The sequence below is a fragment of the Geotrypetes seraphini genome, chromosome 2 (genome assembly GCF_902459505.1).
Source record: "Geotrypetes seraphini chromosome 2, aGeoSer1.1, whole genome shotgun sequence".
In the NCBI taxonomy this organism is placed as follows: Eukaryota; Metazoa; Chordata; class Amphibia; order Gymnophiona; family Dermophiidae; genus Geotrypetes; species Geotrypetes seraphini.
The window spans coordinates 352,695,860-352,717,771 of record NC_047085.1 but is presented as its reverse complement, the minus strand read 5'-3'; the positions used below and the strand labels follow the sequence as shown (position 1 = coordinate 352,717,771).

Sequence of the window (21,912 nt, the reverse complement as noted above, 5' to 3'; positions counted from 1 at the left end):
ACGACTGAGCTAATCTGTTAAAGGAAAGCTTATCATAGAGGATCATTAGGGTTGTGTTGAATTTGATTGGGGTTGATCTGATACAGATTGGAGTCTTCAAAGATTTGTTATTTCTTGTTGCAAAATAAGAAGGCTTTAGTCTTATCAATATTTAGGGAAAGCATATTTTTTTGTAAGCCAGTCACAGATTAGGTCAAGATTTTGATTGATTTCATGAATCGCGCAGGTGTTCTGTGTTTGGATAGGGTGAAGAACCTGGATATCGTCTGCGTGTGTGAAAACAAAAAAAACAACTGATTGAGTATTGTTAATAGTGGAGCCAGGAAAAGATTGAACAGCATGGGCAACAGTACAGAACCCTAGGGAACTCCAAAATTCTGAGCATATGGATCTGATGCTGAGTTAGGAAGATTGACCTGATAAGACACGTTCGGAGAAATAAGATTTGAACCAATCCAATACCATGCCTGAAATTCCCAATGACTGAAGTCTCTTTAATAGCAGAAAATGATCAATCATGTCAAACACTTCTGTTAAGTCTAGAGATACCAGAAGTACTGATTTTCTTTGATCTAGAAAGTATCGGATAGATGTGATGAGGCTTAGCAGAGATAGTTTGGTTGAATGATGAGGCCTAAAGCCTGTTTGATTAGGATGTAATGCTTTCATTTGTTCTAGGAAAGGAGGTAGTTGGTTAAATACTACTTTTTTTTCCATTAGTTTGGCCAGAAATGGTGATTGGTCAACAGTCGGTGCTAAAGGTCGGATGTTTAAGTATTGGTCTTATAGCAGCTGTCTTCCACTTTTTAGGAAGAGTACCATGGAGAGTCGATGGTGGATCGGGATGGTGCAGAATAAGTTGTGAAGGGGGGACCTTTTCTTGAAGCAGCCTGTCGGCGAAACATGTCGGATATGACAGGTCCCTTTTCCGATGAGATAAGATCATCAAGAAAAAGAATATAATAAGATAAGTTTTAACCAGTTTTTATAACGGTTAAGTTATTGACATTAAGCACTTTAATAAGTTTGAGATATAATGAAGCACTTAAAAAAACCCAAAAAATTGTGAAACATATTGAGTAGGGGCTAGTGAAGAAGCCATAGCCAGTGAGAAGAATTTTGGCAACCAAGCAAACACAAAAAATTGTGTGGTGACCAAATGGCATGTCTGAAGCCCTGATAGTTTGACTAAAGCAATTTATTAAGAAGACAGAGCAGCATTGAGAGATATAGTTGTGGTATTAAGCCCTGATTCTCAGCATACTAGACTACTGCCAGCTCATTTACATTTCATGCCCCAAGAAACACTTCAACAGACTCTGGACGATTCAGTACACAGCTGTGCGCCTTATCTTCGGCCTAAGGAAAACTGTCCACGTCACGCCTTACTACAAGCAACTGCACTGGCTCCCAAACGAGGCCCGCTCACTATTCAAACTGGGTGGTTTCACGTATATAAGTCTCTTTATGACCTCCTACCAAACTACATAACAGAAGTTTTTGAGTTTACTCCCCACCTCCCAACCCGCCTTTTGCGATCCAACTCCATTTTCGCCTAAAAGCAAGGAAAAGCCTAAAGCCTAAAAAAGCTTATATGACAAAACTACCGTATTTTCGCGGATATAACGCGCACCATTGTAAAACGCGCACAGGGGTATAGCGCGCAGAAATCACGATGATATGTACAAAAACTTTTCTATACCGCGCTCAGGCATATAACGCGCATGCTGCCCGACTCTCCTCTGGCCACCCCGACTCTCCTTTCGCCCTCCCCGACTCTCATCTGGTTGCCCCGACTCACCCTGACTTTCGGTGCACTGCCCCGACTCTCCTCTGGTTGCCCCGACTCACCGTTCACCCGCCCTGACTTTCGGTGCACTGCCCCGCCTCTCCGTGCCTGTCCCCCTTGAAGTCCTGTCCCCCCTTGAAGGTCTGCCTGTCCCCCCTTGAAGGTCTGCCTGTCCCCCCTTGAAGTCCTGTCCCCCTTGAAGGTCTGCCTGTCCCCCTTGAAGATCTGCCTGTCCCCCCTTGAAGTCCTGTCCCCATCCTGAAAGCCTGATGCCCCCCCTCGACGTCCGATTCTTCTCCCCCCTCGGCAGGACCACTCGCACCCCCACCCCGAAGGACCGCCGACTCCCCGACAATATTGGGCCAGGAGGGAGCCCAAATCCTCCTGGCCACGGCGACCCCCTAACCCCACCCCGCACTACATTACGGGCAGGAGGGATCCCAGGCCCTCCTGCCCTCGATGCAAACCCCCTCCCCCCAACGACCGCCCCCCCCCAAGAACCTCCGCCCGTCCCCCAGCCGACCCGCGACCCCCCTGGCCGACCCCCACGACACCCCCACCCGCCTTCCCCGTACTTTGTGTAGTTGGGCCAGAAGGGAGCCCAAACCCTCCTGGCCACGGCGACCCCCTAACCCCACCCCGCACTACATTACGGGCAGGAGGGATCCCAGGCCCTCCTGCCCTCGACGCAAACCCCCCTCCCTCCAACGACCACCCCCCCCCAAGAACCTCCGACCGACCCGCGACCCCCCTGGCCGACCCCCCCACCCCCCTTCCCCGTACCTTTGGAAGTTGGCCGGACAGACGGGAGCCAAACCCGCCTGTCCGGCAGGCAGCCAACGAAGGAATGAGGCCGGATTGGCCCATCCGTCCTAAAGCTCCGCCTACTGGTGGGGCCTAAGGCGCGTGGGCCAATCAGAATAGGCCCTGGAGCCTTAGGTCCCACCTGGGGGCGCGGCCTGAGGCACATGGGCCAAACCCGACCATGTGTCTCAGGCCGCGCCCCCAGGTGGGACCTAAGGCTCCAGGGCCTATTCTGATTGGCCCACGCGCCTTAGGCCCCACCAGTAGGCGGAGCTTTAGGACGGATGGGCCAATCCGGCCTCATTCCTTCGTTGGCTGCCTGCCGGACAGGCGGGTTTGGCTCCCGTCTGTCCGGCCAACTTCCAAAGGTACGGGGAAGGGGGGTGGGGGGGTCGGCCAGGGGGGTCGCGGGTCGGTCGGAGGTTCTTGGGGGGGGGGGGCGGTCATTGGAGGGAGGGGGGTTTGCGTCGAGGGCAGGAGGGCCTGGGATCCCTCCTGCCCGTAATGTAGTGCGGGGTGGGGTTAGGGGGTCGCCGTGGCCAGGAGGGTTTGGGCTCCCTTCTGGCCCAACTACACAAAGTACGGGGAAGGCGGGTGGGGGTGTCGTGGGGGTCGGCCAGGGGGGTCGCGGGTCGGCTGGGGGACGGGCGGAGGTTCTTGGGGGGGGGCGGTCGTTGGGGGGAGGGGGTTTGCGTCGAGGGCAGGAGGGCCTGGGATCCCTCCTGCCCGTAATGTAGTGCGGGGTGGGGTTAGGGGGTCGCCGTGGCCAGGAGGGTTTGGGCTCCCTCCTGGCCCGATATTGTTGGGGAGTCGGCGGTCCTTCGGGGTGAGGGTGCGAGTGGTCCTGCCGGGGGGGGGATGTATCGGACGTCGGGGAGTCGGCCGGGCAAGAGGGCTTGGGCTCCCTCTTGCTCCGATCGTGGATGCGGGTGCGGGTGGGAGCGCGTGCGAGCGGTCGTTCGGGGTGGGGGTGCGAGCGGTCCTGCTGGGGGGGTGAATCGGGCGTCGGGCGGGGTGGGAACTATGTTTAAAAACTTTTGTATACCGCGCTCAGGCATATAACGCGCGAGGGGTATGCGCGGTACGTAAAATCACGTATAACGCGCGCGTTATATCCGCGAAAATACGGTACTCCCAATTATATATAGGGTCTTCATCATACATGCATTTCAGGCAAGGATTGACAACATAATTGTTCAACAGATTCCTATTAGAGCATTAAACCCTGTGTCCTTTTTGTGTGTTTCACATGCTCTCAAGATGATGGAAAAATCTCTATGCACAGACTCATTCAACAATTACTACCTCCCCCGCCCCCACCACCTTCTTTTGGGTCTCTGTATCTATCTGCACTGGTATTCGAAAGCTGTTCACCTACTTGAGTTCTTCTCATATTACCATACTATAATTATATTTGACTCTGACCTTGTCATGATCCTGTTTTATTTGTACTTGTATCCTGACCTCTCATGTACAGCCTTCTACTTAATTCCTGTTAACTACATCTAAAATTTCACGGTGTATTGCGGTATACAAATAACATTTTATTTTATGTTATATCTCACTAAACTGATATATTTACCCACATCAAAAAAGTAGGAAAATATATCAGTTTAGTACATCCCTCCCCCACCATACCAAAGTAGATATTACTTGAATTCAGTGTTTGTGCCTCTTGTGTGTCTTAAACCAGAGAAAGAGGCACACAAAAACATGGTTTGAAAATAATTATACAATGAAAACAAAGTGTGATAACATATAAAACCATTAGATGTCACAGTCAACAGATTTAGAAGCATGGTTTCATAATTTAACCAGAGAACGCCCCTGTCCCACAGCAACAGGTATTATTGTCATGTACACAAAGAAGCCATTAAGATAGATATGTTGTTCAATCAACAAGTTTCACAGTAGAGTTTATAAAAAATACATATCTTAATCACTAAGAGGCAGCCCAGAGAAGCTAAGATTATGGCAGCATTGTAAGGGTGTCTAGTAGAAAAAGCAAACAGAATATGTGTAATTGAATATTTCCAATCCACCTGTGTATGTATACATGCAAGCGTGTGCACTTGTCTGTCTGGATGGAACAGTAAAAAAGAGGAGAGAGTACATCTGAAAAGAGCAATTTCCTAGCTGCTATGTTCCACTGAATCCATTTTTTTCTCTCTGTTGCAAAAGCTAGAATAGTTTCTTCTACTGAAATGCACTATACCGTTTTCTGAGAGGTGGGAAGGGAGCTTATTGTTGTTTGGCCCCCAGTCTAATCTGGAAACAAAAAACAAGATGTAAAAATTTTCAGGTAACACAAAATCATTCCAAACTGTTAAAACAACATAAAAATTGTGAGGTAATTCTGTCCGATTCAGGGGAAAAATGTTTGATTCAATTCAGCCTGAATCAACTCGAATCGATTCTCCCTCCGATCTCCCTGTGCTGCAGCTTTCCATACCACAGAGGGGTGCAGCATTTCACGACTGACCCCCCCCCACCTCAGTGAACAGCCCTTCCCCCACCCTTCGGTGGGGCCTGACATACCTCCAGGGCCTCCTAAAGCAGCAGCAGCAGCAGCAGCGGTGGATGGCTACAAGACGCAGGCTCTGAACAGGCTTGTTCACGGCCTGCCCTGCCAGGGCTTCCCTCTACCGCAACACTAATGACATCACTCATGACATGGCAGAGAGAAGCCCTGGTTGAGCAGGCTGTGAACAAGCCTGTTCAGAGCCTACGTCTGCTTGCTGTCCACTGCCGCTGTTGCTGCTTTAGTTAACTGAATTAGTGAGTCTGATTTTGGGGAAACGAATTGATTCAAATTAGCGAATCAAGCAGCACTATTGCAAGGTGCAGAAGGATGGGAAGGGGTAAAACGCGGACCTCACAGATCTTGCGGATCTAAAACCACATGTCCTTAAAAATCTGAGGTCCGTGCTACTTGTAGTTTCTGGCTCTGACAGACTTCGATGAAAAATTTAGCTCTGACGGATCCGTCTCAGTATAGGGAGGGAAAAGTATTAGGATCCGTCAGTGCTAAAATGTCATAGAGCTCTGTCAGAGCCAGAGACTAAAACCATTCCCCTTAATGAACTTTTGCAGAAAATCTCTCCTGCAAAAGATAACAGTGGCGGGGACCCAGCCCAACCGTCCGGGATCTATAAACATTCAATTATTGCCAGCAAAGTAGCACGAAATTTGCATTCACAGATTAGCATTAGCACGTATAAGATTTTCTGTGCTCTTTAAAGAGTATATACATTGTTTGTTTTAAGTAAATTTAAAAATCTGAGGTCCGCGCCACTTTTAGTCTCTGGCTCTGACAGACCTCTATGACATTTTAGCGCTGACGGATCCTAATACTTTACCCTCCCTATGCTGAGATGGATCCATCAGAGCTAAATTGTCATTGAGGTCTGTCAGAGCCAGAAACTACAAGTGGCGCGGATCTCAGATTTTTAAGGATGTGCGGTTTTGGATCCGTGAGGTCCGCATTTTACCCCTTCCCCAGAAGGATGTTGTGGGAGACTAGGCAGCTAAAAGGCAGATGAAATTTAATGTGGACAAGTAAAAAGTGATGAACATAGGGAAGAATAATCTCAATAGAGCAGCAACATTATTGGACTCTGAGTTTGGACTCAATGAAGTATATTTTTAAAGCACTTAGATTTACAAAGTTCTTTTGTAACCTATAGATCTTTGCAAGTCTAAGTCAGGGGTCTCAAAGTCCCTCTTTGAGGGCCGCAATCCAGTCGGGTTTTCAGGATTTCCCCAATGAATATGCATGAGATCTATGTGCATGCACTGTTTTCAATGCATATTCATTGGGGAAATCCTGAAAACCCGACTGGATTGCGGCCCTCAAGGAGGGACTTTGAGATCCCTGGTCTAAGTGCTTTGAAAATGAGCCCCAATGTGTATAATATGTTGACGTTCTCAGACTAATGTGTCACAGCTACTAAAAAAAACAAACAATCAACATTAGAGATTAGAAAAGGAATGAAGTTCAAAACTAAATATAGTTGCTTCTACATAGGTACACAGTGTGACCACACCCTTGAGTACTGTATGCAGTTCTGGTCACTGCATGTTAGAAAGGTTATAAACAGAGCTGGTAAAAATGTAGAGAAGAATGGTTAATAGGGCAGGGCTCTTCAGACTGGAAATCAATGTCAGAGGAGATATGATAAAATTTATAAAATCAATCATGAATGGAATACAACAGTAAAAAGGGGAGATTTTTTTAACATTAAAATAAGGGGCATCCTGTGAAGCTAACAACCAGCAGACTGAAAACTAATTGTAGAAAGTATTTTTCAATGAAGCGCATAATTAAGCTGTGGAATCTTTGCCAGAAAGCAATGTTCAAGGCAATAAACATAACTGGATTCTAAGAGATCTGGACAAGTTCCTGGAGGAAAAATAGAGCAAAGGTACTTCAGATGTTCTCCGAGAACAGCAGGTCAATTATTCTCACAGGTTACTGATGTTATCCACAGAGCCTAGTGCGGAAATGCTGCCAAGTGTAATATTTCTTTAAGATGGCTTGAACCTTTATTAAAATGGCTTGAGCTATCAGCTGCTCCTTGTGACCCTGGGCAAGTCACTTAATCCCTCCATTGCTCCAGGTAAATTAGATAGTGAGCCCACCAGGACAGACAGGGAAAAATGCATGAGTACTTGAATAAATTCATGCATACTGTTCTGAGTTCCCCTGGCTGGTGTTAGACCGCTCACGTTTGCCCACATATTTATTACCATTTTCCCACTGTTTATTTTCGGTTTATTTTATTGCCTTTTCACCCCCTATGCCCTCTCCAGATTTGAAATGTGTATCCTTCCAGAGCTGGTGTTATCGAGATGGAAGAAGAGATTCTCTTTCTCAAAGGACCCTCAGCCACAAGAGGGCATCCGCACAAACTCAGCGGTGGGAAATTTCATGGCGACACCAGGAAATATTTCTTCACCGAGAGAGTGGTTGATCCTTAGAACGAGCTCCCTGTGCAGGTGATCGAGGCAAACAGTGTGCAAGAATTTAAGAGCAAATGGGATGCCCATGTGGGATCCCTTAGAGGGTTAAGCCAAGGGAACCTGTCACCAGGAGTGGGATCCCTAGGATAGTAGACTTGGGGGTGGGTCAGTAGAGTGAGCAGACCTGATGGGCTATGGCCCTTATCTGTCATCATCTTCTATGTTTCTCAGTTAGGCAGGCACTGGCGATAACTGATAGGGTGGGGCTCCAGAATAACACACCTATCTACAGTACTAGAAAAGATATTAGCAAGGTAAGAACCTAATCTCCTTATCTAGTGCAATAAGTGTGTTATTCTGGACGGACGGGTCATAAAAATGCAGTCCCAGAAATCTAGGGTGGGACCACTGTGCCAGCTTGTAACACTGAGGACCCAAAGGCAGAGTCCTCCCTTGATGCTACATCCACTCTGTAAAACTTGGAAAATGTATGCAGAGTAGACCAGGTCGCTGCCCTACAAATCTCCTCGGGGAAGACTGCCTGAGTTTCTGTCCATGAAGAAGCCACACTTCTAGTCGAATGCGCATTTACAGAGACTGGAGCATACTGCATATTAGCTGTTTTCCATGCAGTATGCTGATGAAATGGCACTACAGATCCATCTGGATATCGTGGTCTTGGAAGCCAGTGCGCCACATAGTAACATAGTAACATAATAGATGACGGCAGATAAAGACCCGAATGGTCCATCCAGTCTGCCCAACCTGATTCAATTTAAATTTTTTATTTTATTTTATTCTATTTTTTTTTTTTTTTAATTTTTCTTCTTAGCTATTTCTGGGCAAGAATCCAAAGCTTTACCCGGTACTGTGCTTGGGTTCCAACTGCCAAAATCTCTGTTAAGACTTATTCCAGCCCATCTACACCCTCCCAGCCATTGAAGCCCTCCTCTGCCCATCCTCCACCAAACGGCCATACACAGACACAGACCATGCACGTCTGCCCAGTAACTGGCCTAATTCAATATTTAATATTATTTTCTGATTCTAAATCTTCTGTGTTCATCCCACGCTTCTTTGAACTCAGTCACAGTTTTACTCTCCACCACCTCTCTCGGGAGCACATTCCAGGCATCCACTACCCTCTCTATAAAGTAGAATTTCCTAACATTGCCCCTGAATCTACCACCCCTCAACCTCAAATTATGTCCTCTGGTTTTACCATTTTCCTTCTCTGGAAAAGATTTTGTTCTACGTTAATACCCTTCAAGTATTTGAACGTCTGAATCATATCTCCCCTGTCTCTCCTTTCCTCTAGGGTATACATATTCAGGGCTTCCAGTCTCTCCTCATACGTCTTCTGGCGCAAGCCTCCTATCATTTTCGTCGCCCTCCTCTGGACCGCCTCAAGTCTTTTTATGTCTTTCGCCATATACGGTCTCCAAAACTGAACACAATACTCCAAGTGGGGCCTCACCAATGACCTGTACAGGGGCATCAACACCTTCTTCCTTCTACTGACCACGCCTCTCTTTATACAGCCCAGCATCCTTCTGGCAGCAGCCACTGCCTTGTCACACTGTTTTTTCGCCTTTAGATCTTCGGACACTATCACATCTAGCCTAACTAGTGTGCACAAAAAATGGTCAGATATCTTGAGATCACCAACAAGTTCAGGCTATCACAGAAGCACTCTTCTCACATCCAGCTTCTTTAGAATCTGGTCCTTCTTAGAACTTGTGAACTGGAATGCCGGCCATCTGACTTCTTGATTTACATGAAAAGCTGAAACAACCTTCGGCAAAAAGGACAGAACAGTGTGCAAAGAAACTCTGGCCTCTATGAACTTGAGGAAAGGCTCTCTGCAAAAAAGAGCCTGTAGCTTTGAGACTCTTCTTGTTGATGCAAATGTAGTGAAGGAACAACCGTGTATCAATGGGATACAAAAGTAAACTCAAAACGCAATCCACAGTGTGAAACACAGAAGAGAAGCCGAAAAGGCTACCAATCTTCTCGCCCTTCCTTGACACAGGCTGTGTTTCGATGGTATCTTTATCAAGAGGAAGACCTGGGCGGGCAGAGAGTCAAAGCCAGAAATTACAGAAGCACCGTACGGCGCTCTAAGCCAAGCTTTGCTTCTGTAATTTCCGGCTTTGACTCTCTGCCCGTCCAGGTCTTCCTCTTGATAAAGATACCATCGAAACACGTCCTGTGTCGAGGAAGGGTGAGAAGACTGGTAGCCTATTCGGCTTCTCTTCTGTGTTTCATACTGTGGATTGCGTTTTGAGTTTACTTTTGTATCCCATTGATACACGGTTGTTCCTTCACTACATTTGCATCTGCACCTTAGCACTTCAGCACTTTGCTTCATTTTGAATTTGGATTGGACTTGATTTGGACCTGTTTCACTTGATCCCAAGATGGCCAGGATGCCTAGCTGTGGCCTTGACTCTACTGGATTTTAAGCTAAGTGACTCATTGAACATTTTTTTGATGAACTAAGTTAAATCCCTTGGCTGTCTTGGTTTTGTATTGTTGTATTTATGTATGTGTTCTAGTTTACTGATTTTTAGCTTATAGTCTGTTTAAGTTTTGTATACATATGTATTTTGATGCAATTTGGATGATATGAATGAAATTTATAATTAATAAAGTGTATGTTATTTATTAATTTGATTATTTCATTGCATTACACTATTTTTGATTTGATTTTCATAAGAACATATTTTTCTTATAAGGGATTCTATATTATGATTCTATATGCTACAATTAAATCCTCTTTTTGAATTATTTTTCTCTCAATTTTGTTTTGAATTAAAATTCAGCTGCCAAATAGTAGACCAGTGCTCCAGTAAAAGTATGTCATGTGTCAAAGTGTTGGGCACGGTACCTCCGCCCACTATATTACATAATTTAGCATCATCGGCAAATAATGCAATTTTACCTCTTGAGAAAGTCCAAAGGAGGGCAACGAAACTGGTAAGAGGGCTGGAAAACTGCCCATACGCCGAGAGGCTGGATAAACTGGGGCTCTTCTCTCTGGAGAAGAGGAGGCTCAGGGGGGATATGATAGAGACCTTCAAAATACTTAGGGGCATAGAGAAGGTGGACAGGGACAGGTTCTTCAGACTAAAAGGGACGACAGGTACGAGGGGGCACTCAGAGAAACTGAAGGGGGATAGGTTCAAATCAAATGCAAGGAAGTTTTTCTTCACCCAAAGGGTTGTGGACACATGGAATGCGCTCCCGGAGGAAGTGATCCGGCAGAGTACAGTACAGGGATTCAAACAGGGATTGGACAGATTCCTGAGGGAAAAGGGGATCGTGGGGTACTGAGGGAGGTGCTGGGGTGTTGCATAAGTATAGACAGCTCACCAGGTCGTGTAGGTGAAAGGCCGGAGGGTTAGGACTTTGATGGGAAGATAGGACTTCGATGAGATACCTAGGGGGCAAGGGGGCCCCTTCTGGTGATTCAGGCAGGTCATGACCTGTTGGGCCGCCGCGGGGGCGGACTGCTGGGCGGGATGGACCTGTGGTCTGACCCGGCAGAGGCACTGCTTATGTTCTTATGTTCTTATGTACCTCGAAGTCCCTGAGGCAGATCTCGTATGAAGATATTAAATAGGATTGAACCCAGGACCGAGCCCTGCGGTACTCCACTGTGCACTTCCGACTTTTCAGAGGGAGTACCGTTTACCACCACCCTTTGATGTCTGCCACTGAGTCAGTCTTTAACCCATGCAGTTAATGTTTCTCCTAGCCCCAACAAACGCATCTTGTTCAAAAGTCTACGGTGTGGGACGTTATCAAAAGCCTTACTGAAGTCCAGATACACTACATCTAGGGAATCTCCCTTATCTAGTTTTTTTGTTACCCAGTCAAAGAAGCTGATTAGGCTGGATTGGCAGGATCTCCCCATTGTAAATCCATGCTGGTGGGGATCCCTCAGTCTCTCATCGTCCAGAACCGTATCTAATTTGTGTTTAATCAATGTTTCCATAAGTTTACACACTATTGACGTGAGACTTACTTGTCTGTAATTTGCAGTCTCTAACCTGCATCCCTTTTTGTGGAGTGGAATGACGTTAGCTGTTTTCCAGTCTAATGGAACTTTTCCCGTGCTCAGAGAAAGACTGAAGAGCACGGCTAACGGCTCTGCCAGGACATCTCTCAGTTCCCTAAGCACTCTGGAGTACAATTTGTCTAGTCCCATGGCTTTATTCACTTTGAGCCTTGACAATTCTTGGTAGATGCTGCATCCATTGCAGTGAGCTCCCCAGCTGAACAGGCTGGCAACTGTTGTCACAATTACCTACAAGATTATTCGGAGGGGCTTGCCCCTTGATAATAACTGTGGACAGAGCCACCAGCTCATACTGAATCAGGCTTCCGGAGTCAATGGCAAAGACATGTGAAAGGAGTCCAACTGAGGAGACTACCTCAACAGTAATGCGCTCTGGAGAAGATGCATATGTGAACCCTCATCCAAGGGACCATATCTATCATGGCTGCGAGCATGGGGATATTACCCGTCCGTCCATAATGACACACCTATTGCATTAGAAATTAAATTATACAAGAGTTCATTTCAGTATGTTAAAACAGGGGTTCAAGCTTTAACCACAGGACAGACATAGCCACTAAATGCATTTGGAAGTATGCCCAGGCTTTCATTCAGCTTGGTATGCCAACCATTTCACTGCCTGATAAATCTTTGGGACCTGGGTACTAAATCTGGCATTAAGAATGTGAACTCGTGCAGCAGAGCCTTTCCATGTCATCTCTAAGAGCACGCTCCAGTAGTCACTCTTTAAAAAGATCTAATTTCATTAGCTGTCATGTCGCTGTCTTGTCTCTAAGGACACAAAACTAGGACAACTGCCTGGTTTTTCTTTCACTGTCATTTTTTTTATTTTTATCATCAACTAAATGAGGTTTATGCCCAGGCTTTCTGCAACCTGCACACAAAAGGTCCTGTTATCGGAACACAATAGGGCCTGGTTTACAAAGACTTTTCTCACATTCCTTGTCTATGCAGGAAGGAGAAAGCTAAGTAAATTGAGCCCTATATCTACATTCTAGAAAATAGCACTGTCACAAGACTCAAATCATTTGCTCACAACTGTACAGTGGCCAAATCAATGCCCTTGACTGGACTGAACTCTGTCAACCTGCCATTTGAAAAGCAGCCTATTTTAAAAATACATGAAACAAAGAAGTTCTTTACATTATCATTAGACTACAAGTTATGACAGTAAAATCTGCCAGAACAATGTGCTAGTCTTCCAGAAAGGGGAACTGGATCATTTTTAATACATTAGTTTGCAGTCTGAGCATATTCTTTGATTGTACCATCCCTGTTCTGGGCCTTTATCCGTGAGAGAATGCAGCAAACAAGAAGGCTTTACAGCAAAAAATACCATTAACAAAAAACACTGGGAGATTCCGTTACTGTGGCTCAGGATACCATAGTTCAGCAACTTCTTATAGCATCATTACCATGTTTCCTGAAAATAAGACCTATCCTGAAAATAAGCCCTAGCATGATTTTTAAAGATGCTCCTAATATAAGCCCGACACCAAAAATAAGCCCTAGTTAAGATCAACTCCCAAAGACCCCTGACACTAGTGCTGCCCAATTCACCCCAAAATTCGGACTCATCGATTCAGTGACCCCCCCCACCCTGGTGAGACCTGACATACCTCTGCTCCGAAGCCTCCTAAAGCAGTTGCAGAACTCTGAACAGGCTGCTCTGCGGTCTTCCCCGCTGAGGCCTTCCCTCTGCCGCATCACTGATGTCATCCTATAGCGGGAGGGGCCTTATGCGCCTGGACCAATCAGGCCCTAGGATCCTGTGGGTTGGGCAGGGGAGGGGCAGGCCTGCCTCATTTGGACGGAGGCGGGCCTGCTGGCCGGACGTGAACGGAGTCGTCCGGATCAAGTTGAAAGTAAAACCAAGGGGGGGTTCCAGGGTGGGGGGATTCATTGGGGTGGGTCCGGCAGGAGGGGTTGGGCATCCTTCTTCCGGCGATCTTAGGGGGGCTGTTGGTGGAACCTGCAGGAGGGGCTGAGCACCCTCCTGCTGCGATTGTTGGGATGGCCGTTGGGGGGGTCGGCAGGAGGGGTTGGGCACCCTCCTGCCGCGATCACTGGGGGGGAGGGGAGACTTGCGGCCGCAGCCGCTATACTAATCACGGCAGAGAGATCCTTGCCAAGATTAGGTACAGCGGCCGCGTCTACTTACCATGTAGGCCAGCATTTTGCTAGCCTACATTGTAAGCTTCTCCCGTTCTGGTAGGGAGATGTGTAGCACCACCTAGGTTCGCTTAAGGCTAACGCCTAGCCTTAGGCGGGCTTGCAGGCCTCTCTAGGCTCCCTGGAGGCGCCTTCAATATAGGCGGTCTGCCTGGGGAGCATTATTTTTTTTAGAAAAAGTGCCTCCCAATTGGCTGATTAGACAGCTGTAGGACGCCTACAGCTGGCTACAATCGAGAGCACTTTGCAAAATCAGAGCCTAACTGCCTGTACTCACTGTGCCATGCTGGTGCTGGGAGCTGCTTGCATTGAAAACTCTGCCTCAGACAAGCCAGAACACCAGACGCTCCTCAGTCCTACCACAGCTGGATTGAGACCTCAAACGCTGGGAAGAAACACAGTCAGCACCCAATCTTAGTGAAAAACCATCACGGGGCCACTCAGACTGAGCTCATGCTCTCTGTGGACAAAACCTGGAGTAAGCCTTGATCCAAAGGAAATAGTCCCTGAGCTCTTGGACTTTTAATGTAGGCTGGACAAGCTGGCTGCTTCTTTGCTATAGCAGCCTCTGGGGAGCCTCTACAGCAGTGGTTCCCAACCCTGTCCTGGAGGACTCCCAGGCCAGTCGGATTTTCAGGATGAGACAGATCTGCATATAATGGAAGTGCCAGGCATGCAAATCTGCTCCAAGCATATTCATTAGGGCTAACCTGAAAACTAGACTGGCCTTGGGGGTCCTCCAGGACAAGGTTGGGAACCACTGCTCTACAGCACTGAAAAGCCTCATGACCGAATAACAAAAAAACCCCAAAATTATAGAAAAATAAATATGAGCAGAACAGACAGGCTCCTACCTCTTGCATATAGAGAGTAAAACCGAGGAACTGGCAGACATGGCAGAGCAAAAAAATGTAAATGAGGCTCTTTATACCAGATCTCGCAATCAGAGATACACAACCCACAAGTTCAAGAATGAAGTGCCTATTGCACTAGAAAGAAAGAAAGATTAATGCTGATAATGGGAAAGAAGAATGGAAGGGGGAAAAAAAAGCTGGACCCAGAGGTGGAGGGGAGGGAAAAAGGAGTGTTGGACCAAATCAGTACAGGAGGGCTGGAAAGAGCTTCAGCTAATACAGTACATGGATCATGGCATTTTTAATCGCAAAACTGTCCTTGACTTATACATGAGATAAGACTTATTTGAAAAGTATATATGGCATGTGAAATAAAAATACTAATTTCTTTCTACATGGAGTTTGCAATTTACCTTTGATCATTTGGCACACACTATTACTATGGTGACAGAGTCTCCTTTACATTAATTTGTGTCTAAACATAGCTGGTAGCAATGGACTTCTGTGACCCAAAAGCCTGCTAAGGTCCTGGACCTAACAACCATTCTAAAAATGTTTGATTTCTTCCTCAAGGGAGTTCTAGCATCTGTTGGGCACCTGCAAGCTTACACATACAGAACTGAATAAAGCTGGGCTCTCAGGGACTCTTTGAGCTCTGCTGGAATGAAAACAAGAACCTGCATCTCAAGAGACTTCTGCAGAGTGTTCCTTATCTTCCACACACCTTTCCACAGAAGTGACTCATTCCTCCCACTCACTTGACTAGCCATTACCAAGGAGTCTTCAAGCAAAAACAACAACAAAAAAGATGTTTAACTTACGGAAATACTTGAGCGTCTCCTCTATTTGCTCAGTGGTTAAGTCGATACTAGCATCAGGAGAAATGAGAGGTGTTAGGAGCCAGTCGTCGTGATCATAACCGTAGATGGTGTCTGCCCTTAGCTTGTACAGGGGTAGCTGTTCTTCCAGCAGACTAATGATTTCAACCTCTGGAAGATCAGTACTGTTGCACACATCTGCAGAGAACAGGAGAATACACAAATGAAAAGCAATGAACTACATACAGCTTGTTTTAAATGCACATGTGAACCTTGTCATGACAAGATACAGTAGCATAAAAGTTAAATTGACCTGAGGGAACAAGGTATTTGTATATGTCACAAGGACAAGAGTGAAATCCAGTGCACAATCATTTTTGCCATTTTGTGACATAGTGGTTAGAGCTACATCCAGGGCCGGATTTAGATGAAAAGAGGCCCTAGGCTATTCCACTTATGAGGCCCTTTCACCTCCCATTGAACCCCCCACCCCCTCCGATGCCAGCCTGCCTGCCTCCCATCCCCCTTCCACTGAACCCCCCCCCCCCCCGATGCCAGTCTGGGCCGCCCTGTCCTGACGGTTCCACGTTTTGCCTCTCTCCCTGCGGGGCTGGGCTTTGCCCAGCTGTTTCCGGACTGACGTCTTTCCCTCCCCGATCCTCCTCCCAGGGCGAGAAAAAGAAAGGGAGAAGCCGAGTAGGCACCCCGTTGCAGCCGGAGCTGGTTCCGATCCCGAAGCAGAACCGAGGTAACTGGGGAGCGGCTAAAATCTGAACCGGAGGCAGGACCGGGGACCGGTGCGCGCCCCCACCGATTCCCCTCCGGAGCCGGGAAAGGGCTGGGGGAGAGAAAGAGGAGCAGCGGGATCCGATCTAGAGCTGGAGCACGTGTGCAATTCGGATTCCCCATCCCCGGCTGAATTTTGATGAGTCGCTGGCGCAGGCGCCGTGAGGAGTGACACAGAAGCACACCTCACGCCACCAGGACTCACGATATTTCAACAGCGCATGCGCGCTCTAGGATTTTATTATTTATGATATAATCATGAAAATATAAAATAAAGCACGTAATATACATTTTAAAATATGCAAATTAAAACATGTTAAGAACTTACTTAGAATTCCACGAAATGAAGATTGTCACAAAAATTTTTTTCAATAGTCTATAAACACTTCACTAAAGTATTGAACATACTGAACTCAAAAGGCGAGAATCAAATGATCATGTACGCAATCCTAAAATATGAATCTTTTTTAATAACATTAACACGTGTTTCATATTATCAAAGTAACACGAATATAACCGAACGTCGGGATATCAATAGGTCTGTTCGTTTGTCTGTTCCAATCTACACCAATTTGCACTTTATTTATGCAAGAACAAACCAGAGCTTAGTAGCATAAGGCACATCAATATTTGCCATATTAATCAGTGAACGTATGAACTACCGTATTTTCACGTAGATAACGCGCACCCACACAAATTTATGTACAGAAATTTTTATATACCACGCACACCCGTATACCGCGCATGCTGCCCGACTCTCTTTTCGCCCGCCCCGACTCTCCTCTGGCCACCCCGACTCTCCTTTCGCCCGCCCCGACTCTCCTCTCCCCCTTGAAGTCCTGTCCCCACCCTGAAAGCCTGATGCCCCCCCCCGACGTCCGATTTACCCCCCCCCCGCAGGACCGCTCGCACCCCCACCCCGAAGGACCGCTCTCACCCCCACAGCCTCCCGACTCCCCCCCATCATGTACAAGCTCCTACCGTTGTCCTGCTGCTTCCTCTTGGCGGTCCCGACTCCCCGACACGATCGGGGCAAGAGGGAGCTCAAGCCCTCTTGCCCCAGCCAACCGCGGCACCCCCAACACGATCGGGGCAAGAGGGAGCTCAAGCCCTCTTGCCCCAGCCAATCGCAGCACCCCTGACACGATCGTGGCAAGAGGGAGCTCAAGCCCTCTTGCCCCCCCGACTCCCCGACACGATCGGGGCAAGAGGGAGCTCAAGCCCTCTTGCCCCAGCCAACCGCGGCACCCTCGACATGATCGGGGCAAGAGGGAGCTCAAGCCCTCTTGCCCCCCCGACTCCCCGACATGATCGGGGCAAAAGGGAGCCCAAGCCCTCTTGCCCCGCAGACTCCCCAACTCCCCGACAATATCGGGCCAGGAGGGAGCCCAAGTCCTCCTAGCCCTGGCGACTCCCCTCTCCCCCAGCTAGTTGTTCGGGCCAGGAGGGAGCCCAAACCCTCCTGGCCACGGCGACCCCCCTACCCCCACCCCGCACTACATTACGGGCAGGAGGGATCCCAGGCCCTCCTACCCTCGATGCAAACCCCCCTCCCCCCAACGACCGCCCCTCCCAAGAACCTCCGACCGCCCCCCCCAGCCGACCCGCGACCCCCCTGGCCGACCCCCACGACACCCCCACCCCCCTTCCCCGTACCTTTCTGTAGTTGGCCGGACAGACGGGAGCCAAACCCGCTTGTCCGGCAGGCAGCCAACGACGAAATGAGGCCGGATTGGCCCATCCGTCCCAAAGCTCCGCCTACTGGTGGGGCATAAGGCGCCTGGGCCAATCAGAATAGGCCCGGGAGCCTTAGGTCCCTCCTGGGGTGGGGCCTTGGGCACATGGCCGGGTTGGACCCATGTGCCTCAGGCCCCGCCCCCAGGTGGGACCTAAGGCTCCCGGGCCTATTCTGATTGGCCCAGGCGCCTTAGGCCCCACCAGTAGGCGGAGCTTTGGAATGTATGGGCCAATCCGACCTCATTCCGTCGTTGTCTGCCTGCCGGACAGGCGAGTTTGACTCCCGTCTGTCCGGCCAACTACAGAAAGGTACGGGGAAGAGGGGTGGGGGTGTCGTGGGGGTCGGCCAGGGGAGTCGCGGGTCGGCTGGGGGGGGCGATCGGAGGTTCTTGGGGGGGCGGTCGTTGGGGGGAGGGGGGTTTGCATCGAGGGCCGGAGGGCCTGGGTTCCCTCCTGCCCGTAATGTAGTGTGGGGTGGGGGTAGGATGTCGCCGTGGCCAGGTGGGTTTGGGCTCCCTCCTGGCCCGAACAACTAGCGGGGGGTGGGGGGTCGCCAGGGCCAGGAGGACTTGGGCTCCCTCCTGGCCCAATATTGTCGGGGAGTTGGGGAGTCGGCGGGGCAAGAGGGCTTGGGCTCCCTTTTGCCCTGATTGTGTCGGGGAGTCGGGGGGGCAAGAGGGCTTGAGCTCCCTCTTGCCCCGATCGTGTCGGGGGTGCCGCGGTTGGCTGGGGCAAGAGGGCTTGAGCTCCCTCTTGCCCCGATCGTGTCGGGACCGCCAAGAGGAAGCAGCAGGACACCGGTAGGAGCTTCTACATGATGGGGGGTGGGGTTCGGGAGGCTGTGGGGGTGCGAGTGGGCCTTCAGGGTGGGGGTGCGGGTGGGAGTGCGTGCGAGCGGTCCTTCGGGGTGGGGATGCGGGTGCGGGTGCGTGCGAGCAGTCCTTCGGGGTGGGGGTGCGAGCGGTCCTGCGGGGGGTGGGGTGAATCGGACATCGGGAAGGAAACTATGTAAAAAAAATTTTGTACAACGCGCTCACGCGTATAACGCGCAAGGGTATGCGCGGTATGTAAAAACCACGTATAACGCGCGTTATATGCGAGAAAATACGGTATACTTTGGTGCAATCTAGTATATACAAACGAACAGACCCAATGAGCCAAACGTGTTGATCTTAACCAATACATTTTTATGTTTGTTTATTAGTCATATGTGTAGAATTTCTCCTTATTTTCGGTTCAGTGTTTTAGTGTTCACTGTTTTTAGAATAGTGTAATTTTAATTTTGCTAACAATTTGAATGTAGGCCCCTCTTGATCTTGAGGCCCTAGGCTGAAGCCTAGTTAGCCTATAGGAAAATCCGGCCCTGGCTACATCAATGTCCCACAAACTTTTCTGTGTGGCGGCACACTAAACCGGGTGCCCCGGCCAAAAAGCCTCCGGACGTGCACAGACATTGACACGATGACATCATGCGCACGCATGATGTCATCACATCAACATCCACACACTCGCGAAAGCCTTCCGGTCGCGACCCCGAACCTGTCACTTCGCTGGTAGAGGATCCTAGACGAGGAGAGATGCCAGTGAGGAGGAGAGTCATTGGCACCGGCTGACTGCCTACAGGACGTGCCTCTCGCCGGCAACTCTCCTCCTTACTGGCATCTCGGGGCACATCTGGAATCAGCTGCAGCACACAGTTTGCGATATTCTGAGCTACAAGCCTCTGCACTGTGAGATTGTAGGTTCAAACACTGCACTGCTCCCTGTGGCCCTGGGCATCTCACATAATCCTCCACTGCCCCAGGTACATTAGATAGGTATTTGAAGTACCTGTATGTAAATCGCTTTGAGTGTGGTTGTATAGCTACATAAAAAGGCAGTACAGTGGTGCCTCGCACAGCGAACGCTGCACACAACGAACTTCATGTCACGATTCATACAACGAACTTCGTTTCACACAACGAAGTCGCCCGAGCTTCCACGATCGCTGCCGGTGTATTGCATCCTTCCGCGCAGGCACTGCAGGCAGTCGTTAGTCACTGCGCTTAACGCGTTTCACATAACGAACTTTTCGCATAACAAACTTGCTCCTGGAACGAATTAAGTTCGTTGTGTGAGGCACCACTGTATATAAGTCCCCTTCCTTCCTTTTTCTTCTGGGATTTTGTCTTAATTTCAGATACCCTTATAATACAATGCAATACAATATAATCACTTATATACCAAACACAGAGTTCATTGCAGTTTACAATGAGACCAAGCAGTTCCTGGGAGTTAAATATAACAGACATTAGAACTAAACTAAAATTTAAAAAATAAAATCTTTACTTTCAAGAAATTGTTTAAACAAATAGGTGTTTAACTGTTTTCTAAAGCTACTATTACTATTACTATTAATTATTTCTATAGCACTACCAGACATACACAGCGCTGTACAGAGTCACAAAGAAGACAGTCCCTGCTCAAAGGAACTTCAATCTAAACCAGGGGTGTCAAAGTCCCTCCTGGAGGGCCGCAATCCAGTCGGGTTTTTAGGATTTCCCCAATGAATATGCATGAGATCTATTTGCATGCCCTGTTTTCATTGTATGCTAATAGATCTCATGCAAATTCATTGGGGAAATCCTGAAAACCCGACTGGATTGCGGCCCTCGAGGAGGGACTTTGACACCCCTGATCTAAACAGACAAGACAGACAAACAGGATATCATGGATATAGTTAAGGGGAACTGTTAATCAACTGGCTGGGTTGGTGGGCAATGGGGAGTAGGGTTATGGATTGAAAGCTATATGAACAAGGTGGGAGAGAAAACAGGCAACTTCTTGATTAACATGGAAAGCCGCGACAACCTTTGGTAAGAAGGACAGAACCGTGATAAGGAGATGCCTGCTTCTGTAATCTTGAGGAAAGGCTCCCTACAGAAAATAATTTTCAACTCGGAGACTTGTCTTGCTGTTGTAATCACCACCAAGAATACTGTCTTGACTGTAAGGTCCAGAAGGGAAGCATTCTTCAAGGCCTCATATGGAGATCTGCTGAGACCCTGCAATATGGCATTAAGATTCCAAGAAGGAAAAGAAGGGCATAACCAAAAAGCTCCTTTAATGAATCAGGCGACATCTGACTGAGAGGCTAGAGAGTAGAGAATGACACGGTGAAAAAATTGGTCCCCGTCACCTCTCCGTCCCCGTCTCACCATCCTCTGCACCGCCCCGTCACCGTCATTCCCTTCACTGCCCGTCACCGCCACTGCCACCCCATTCACCGCCCCGTCACCGCCACTGCAACCCCATTCACCGCCCCGTCACCGTCACCGCTGCATACATAAAAGCCTCAAACGGGTACGATTTTATATACTTTTCTAATATCTCCCCTATGTATCTGCCATTGCCCCCCCCTGTGTCCATATACCATCCCCATGGCATGTCCCCTTTTTGTCTCTGTCCCTATGCCCCATGCACATAATTTCCCCTCTTTCTGTTACCTTCCTGTGTCCAGATTTCCCCTATCTTCCTCTTCCATACCAGTGTGTCTCTTCTTTTCAACCCCATCTAGCTTTTTTCCCTCTTTCTTCCCCCCCCCTGCTTCTAGCATCTGGCTCACCTGCCTGTCCTTCCCTTTCTTTCCTGCTGTGGGTTTTTCTTTCCGTTTTCATCACCTTGGCCCAGAATCCTTTTCCCTTTCACTCCCTCCTTACAGTCTGAGCCGGGAACACGGGTGATCGCACGGTCCTCGCAGCCCCCACCCGCCTGCCCAATCGATCCTAGTGTTTAGCCAGCTCTCTCCCTTCTCCTCACCTTAATTTGCAGGCTTTCTTTTTCAGCGACCTGCACGCTTTCCCAAAGAGCCGCACACGCGCGGCTGCTCAGTGTTCAATCTTCTGCTCTGCTGCAACTTCCTGTTTC

At 48.5% G+C, this 21,912-nt stretch overlaps 1 protein-coding gene across 9 annotated transcripts in view; it reads right to left on the bottom strand.

The window, feature by feature from the left end:
- TRAK1 (trafficking kinesin protein 1) overlaps window positions 1-21,912 on the bottom strand; it is a 203,285-nt gene that overhangs the window by 148,493 nt on the left and 32,880 nt on the right. For 8 of the 9 annotated variants that reach the window (XM_033930397.1, XM_033930396.1, XM_033930399.1 and 5 more), the window contains one exon: window positions 15,487-15,681. Coding sequence is in view for 3 of the 9 variants with exons in the window: in XM_033930396.1 (XP_033786287.1) it covers window positions 15,487-15,681 (195 nt within the window). In the remaining 6 variants the exon portion in view is untranslated. Of the gene's footprint in view, window positions 1-15,486; window positions 15,682-21,912 lie in introns of those variants that run through there. The other variant, XM_033930398.1, reaches the window with a different exon arrangement.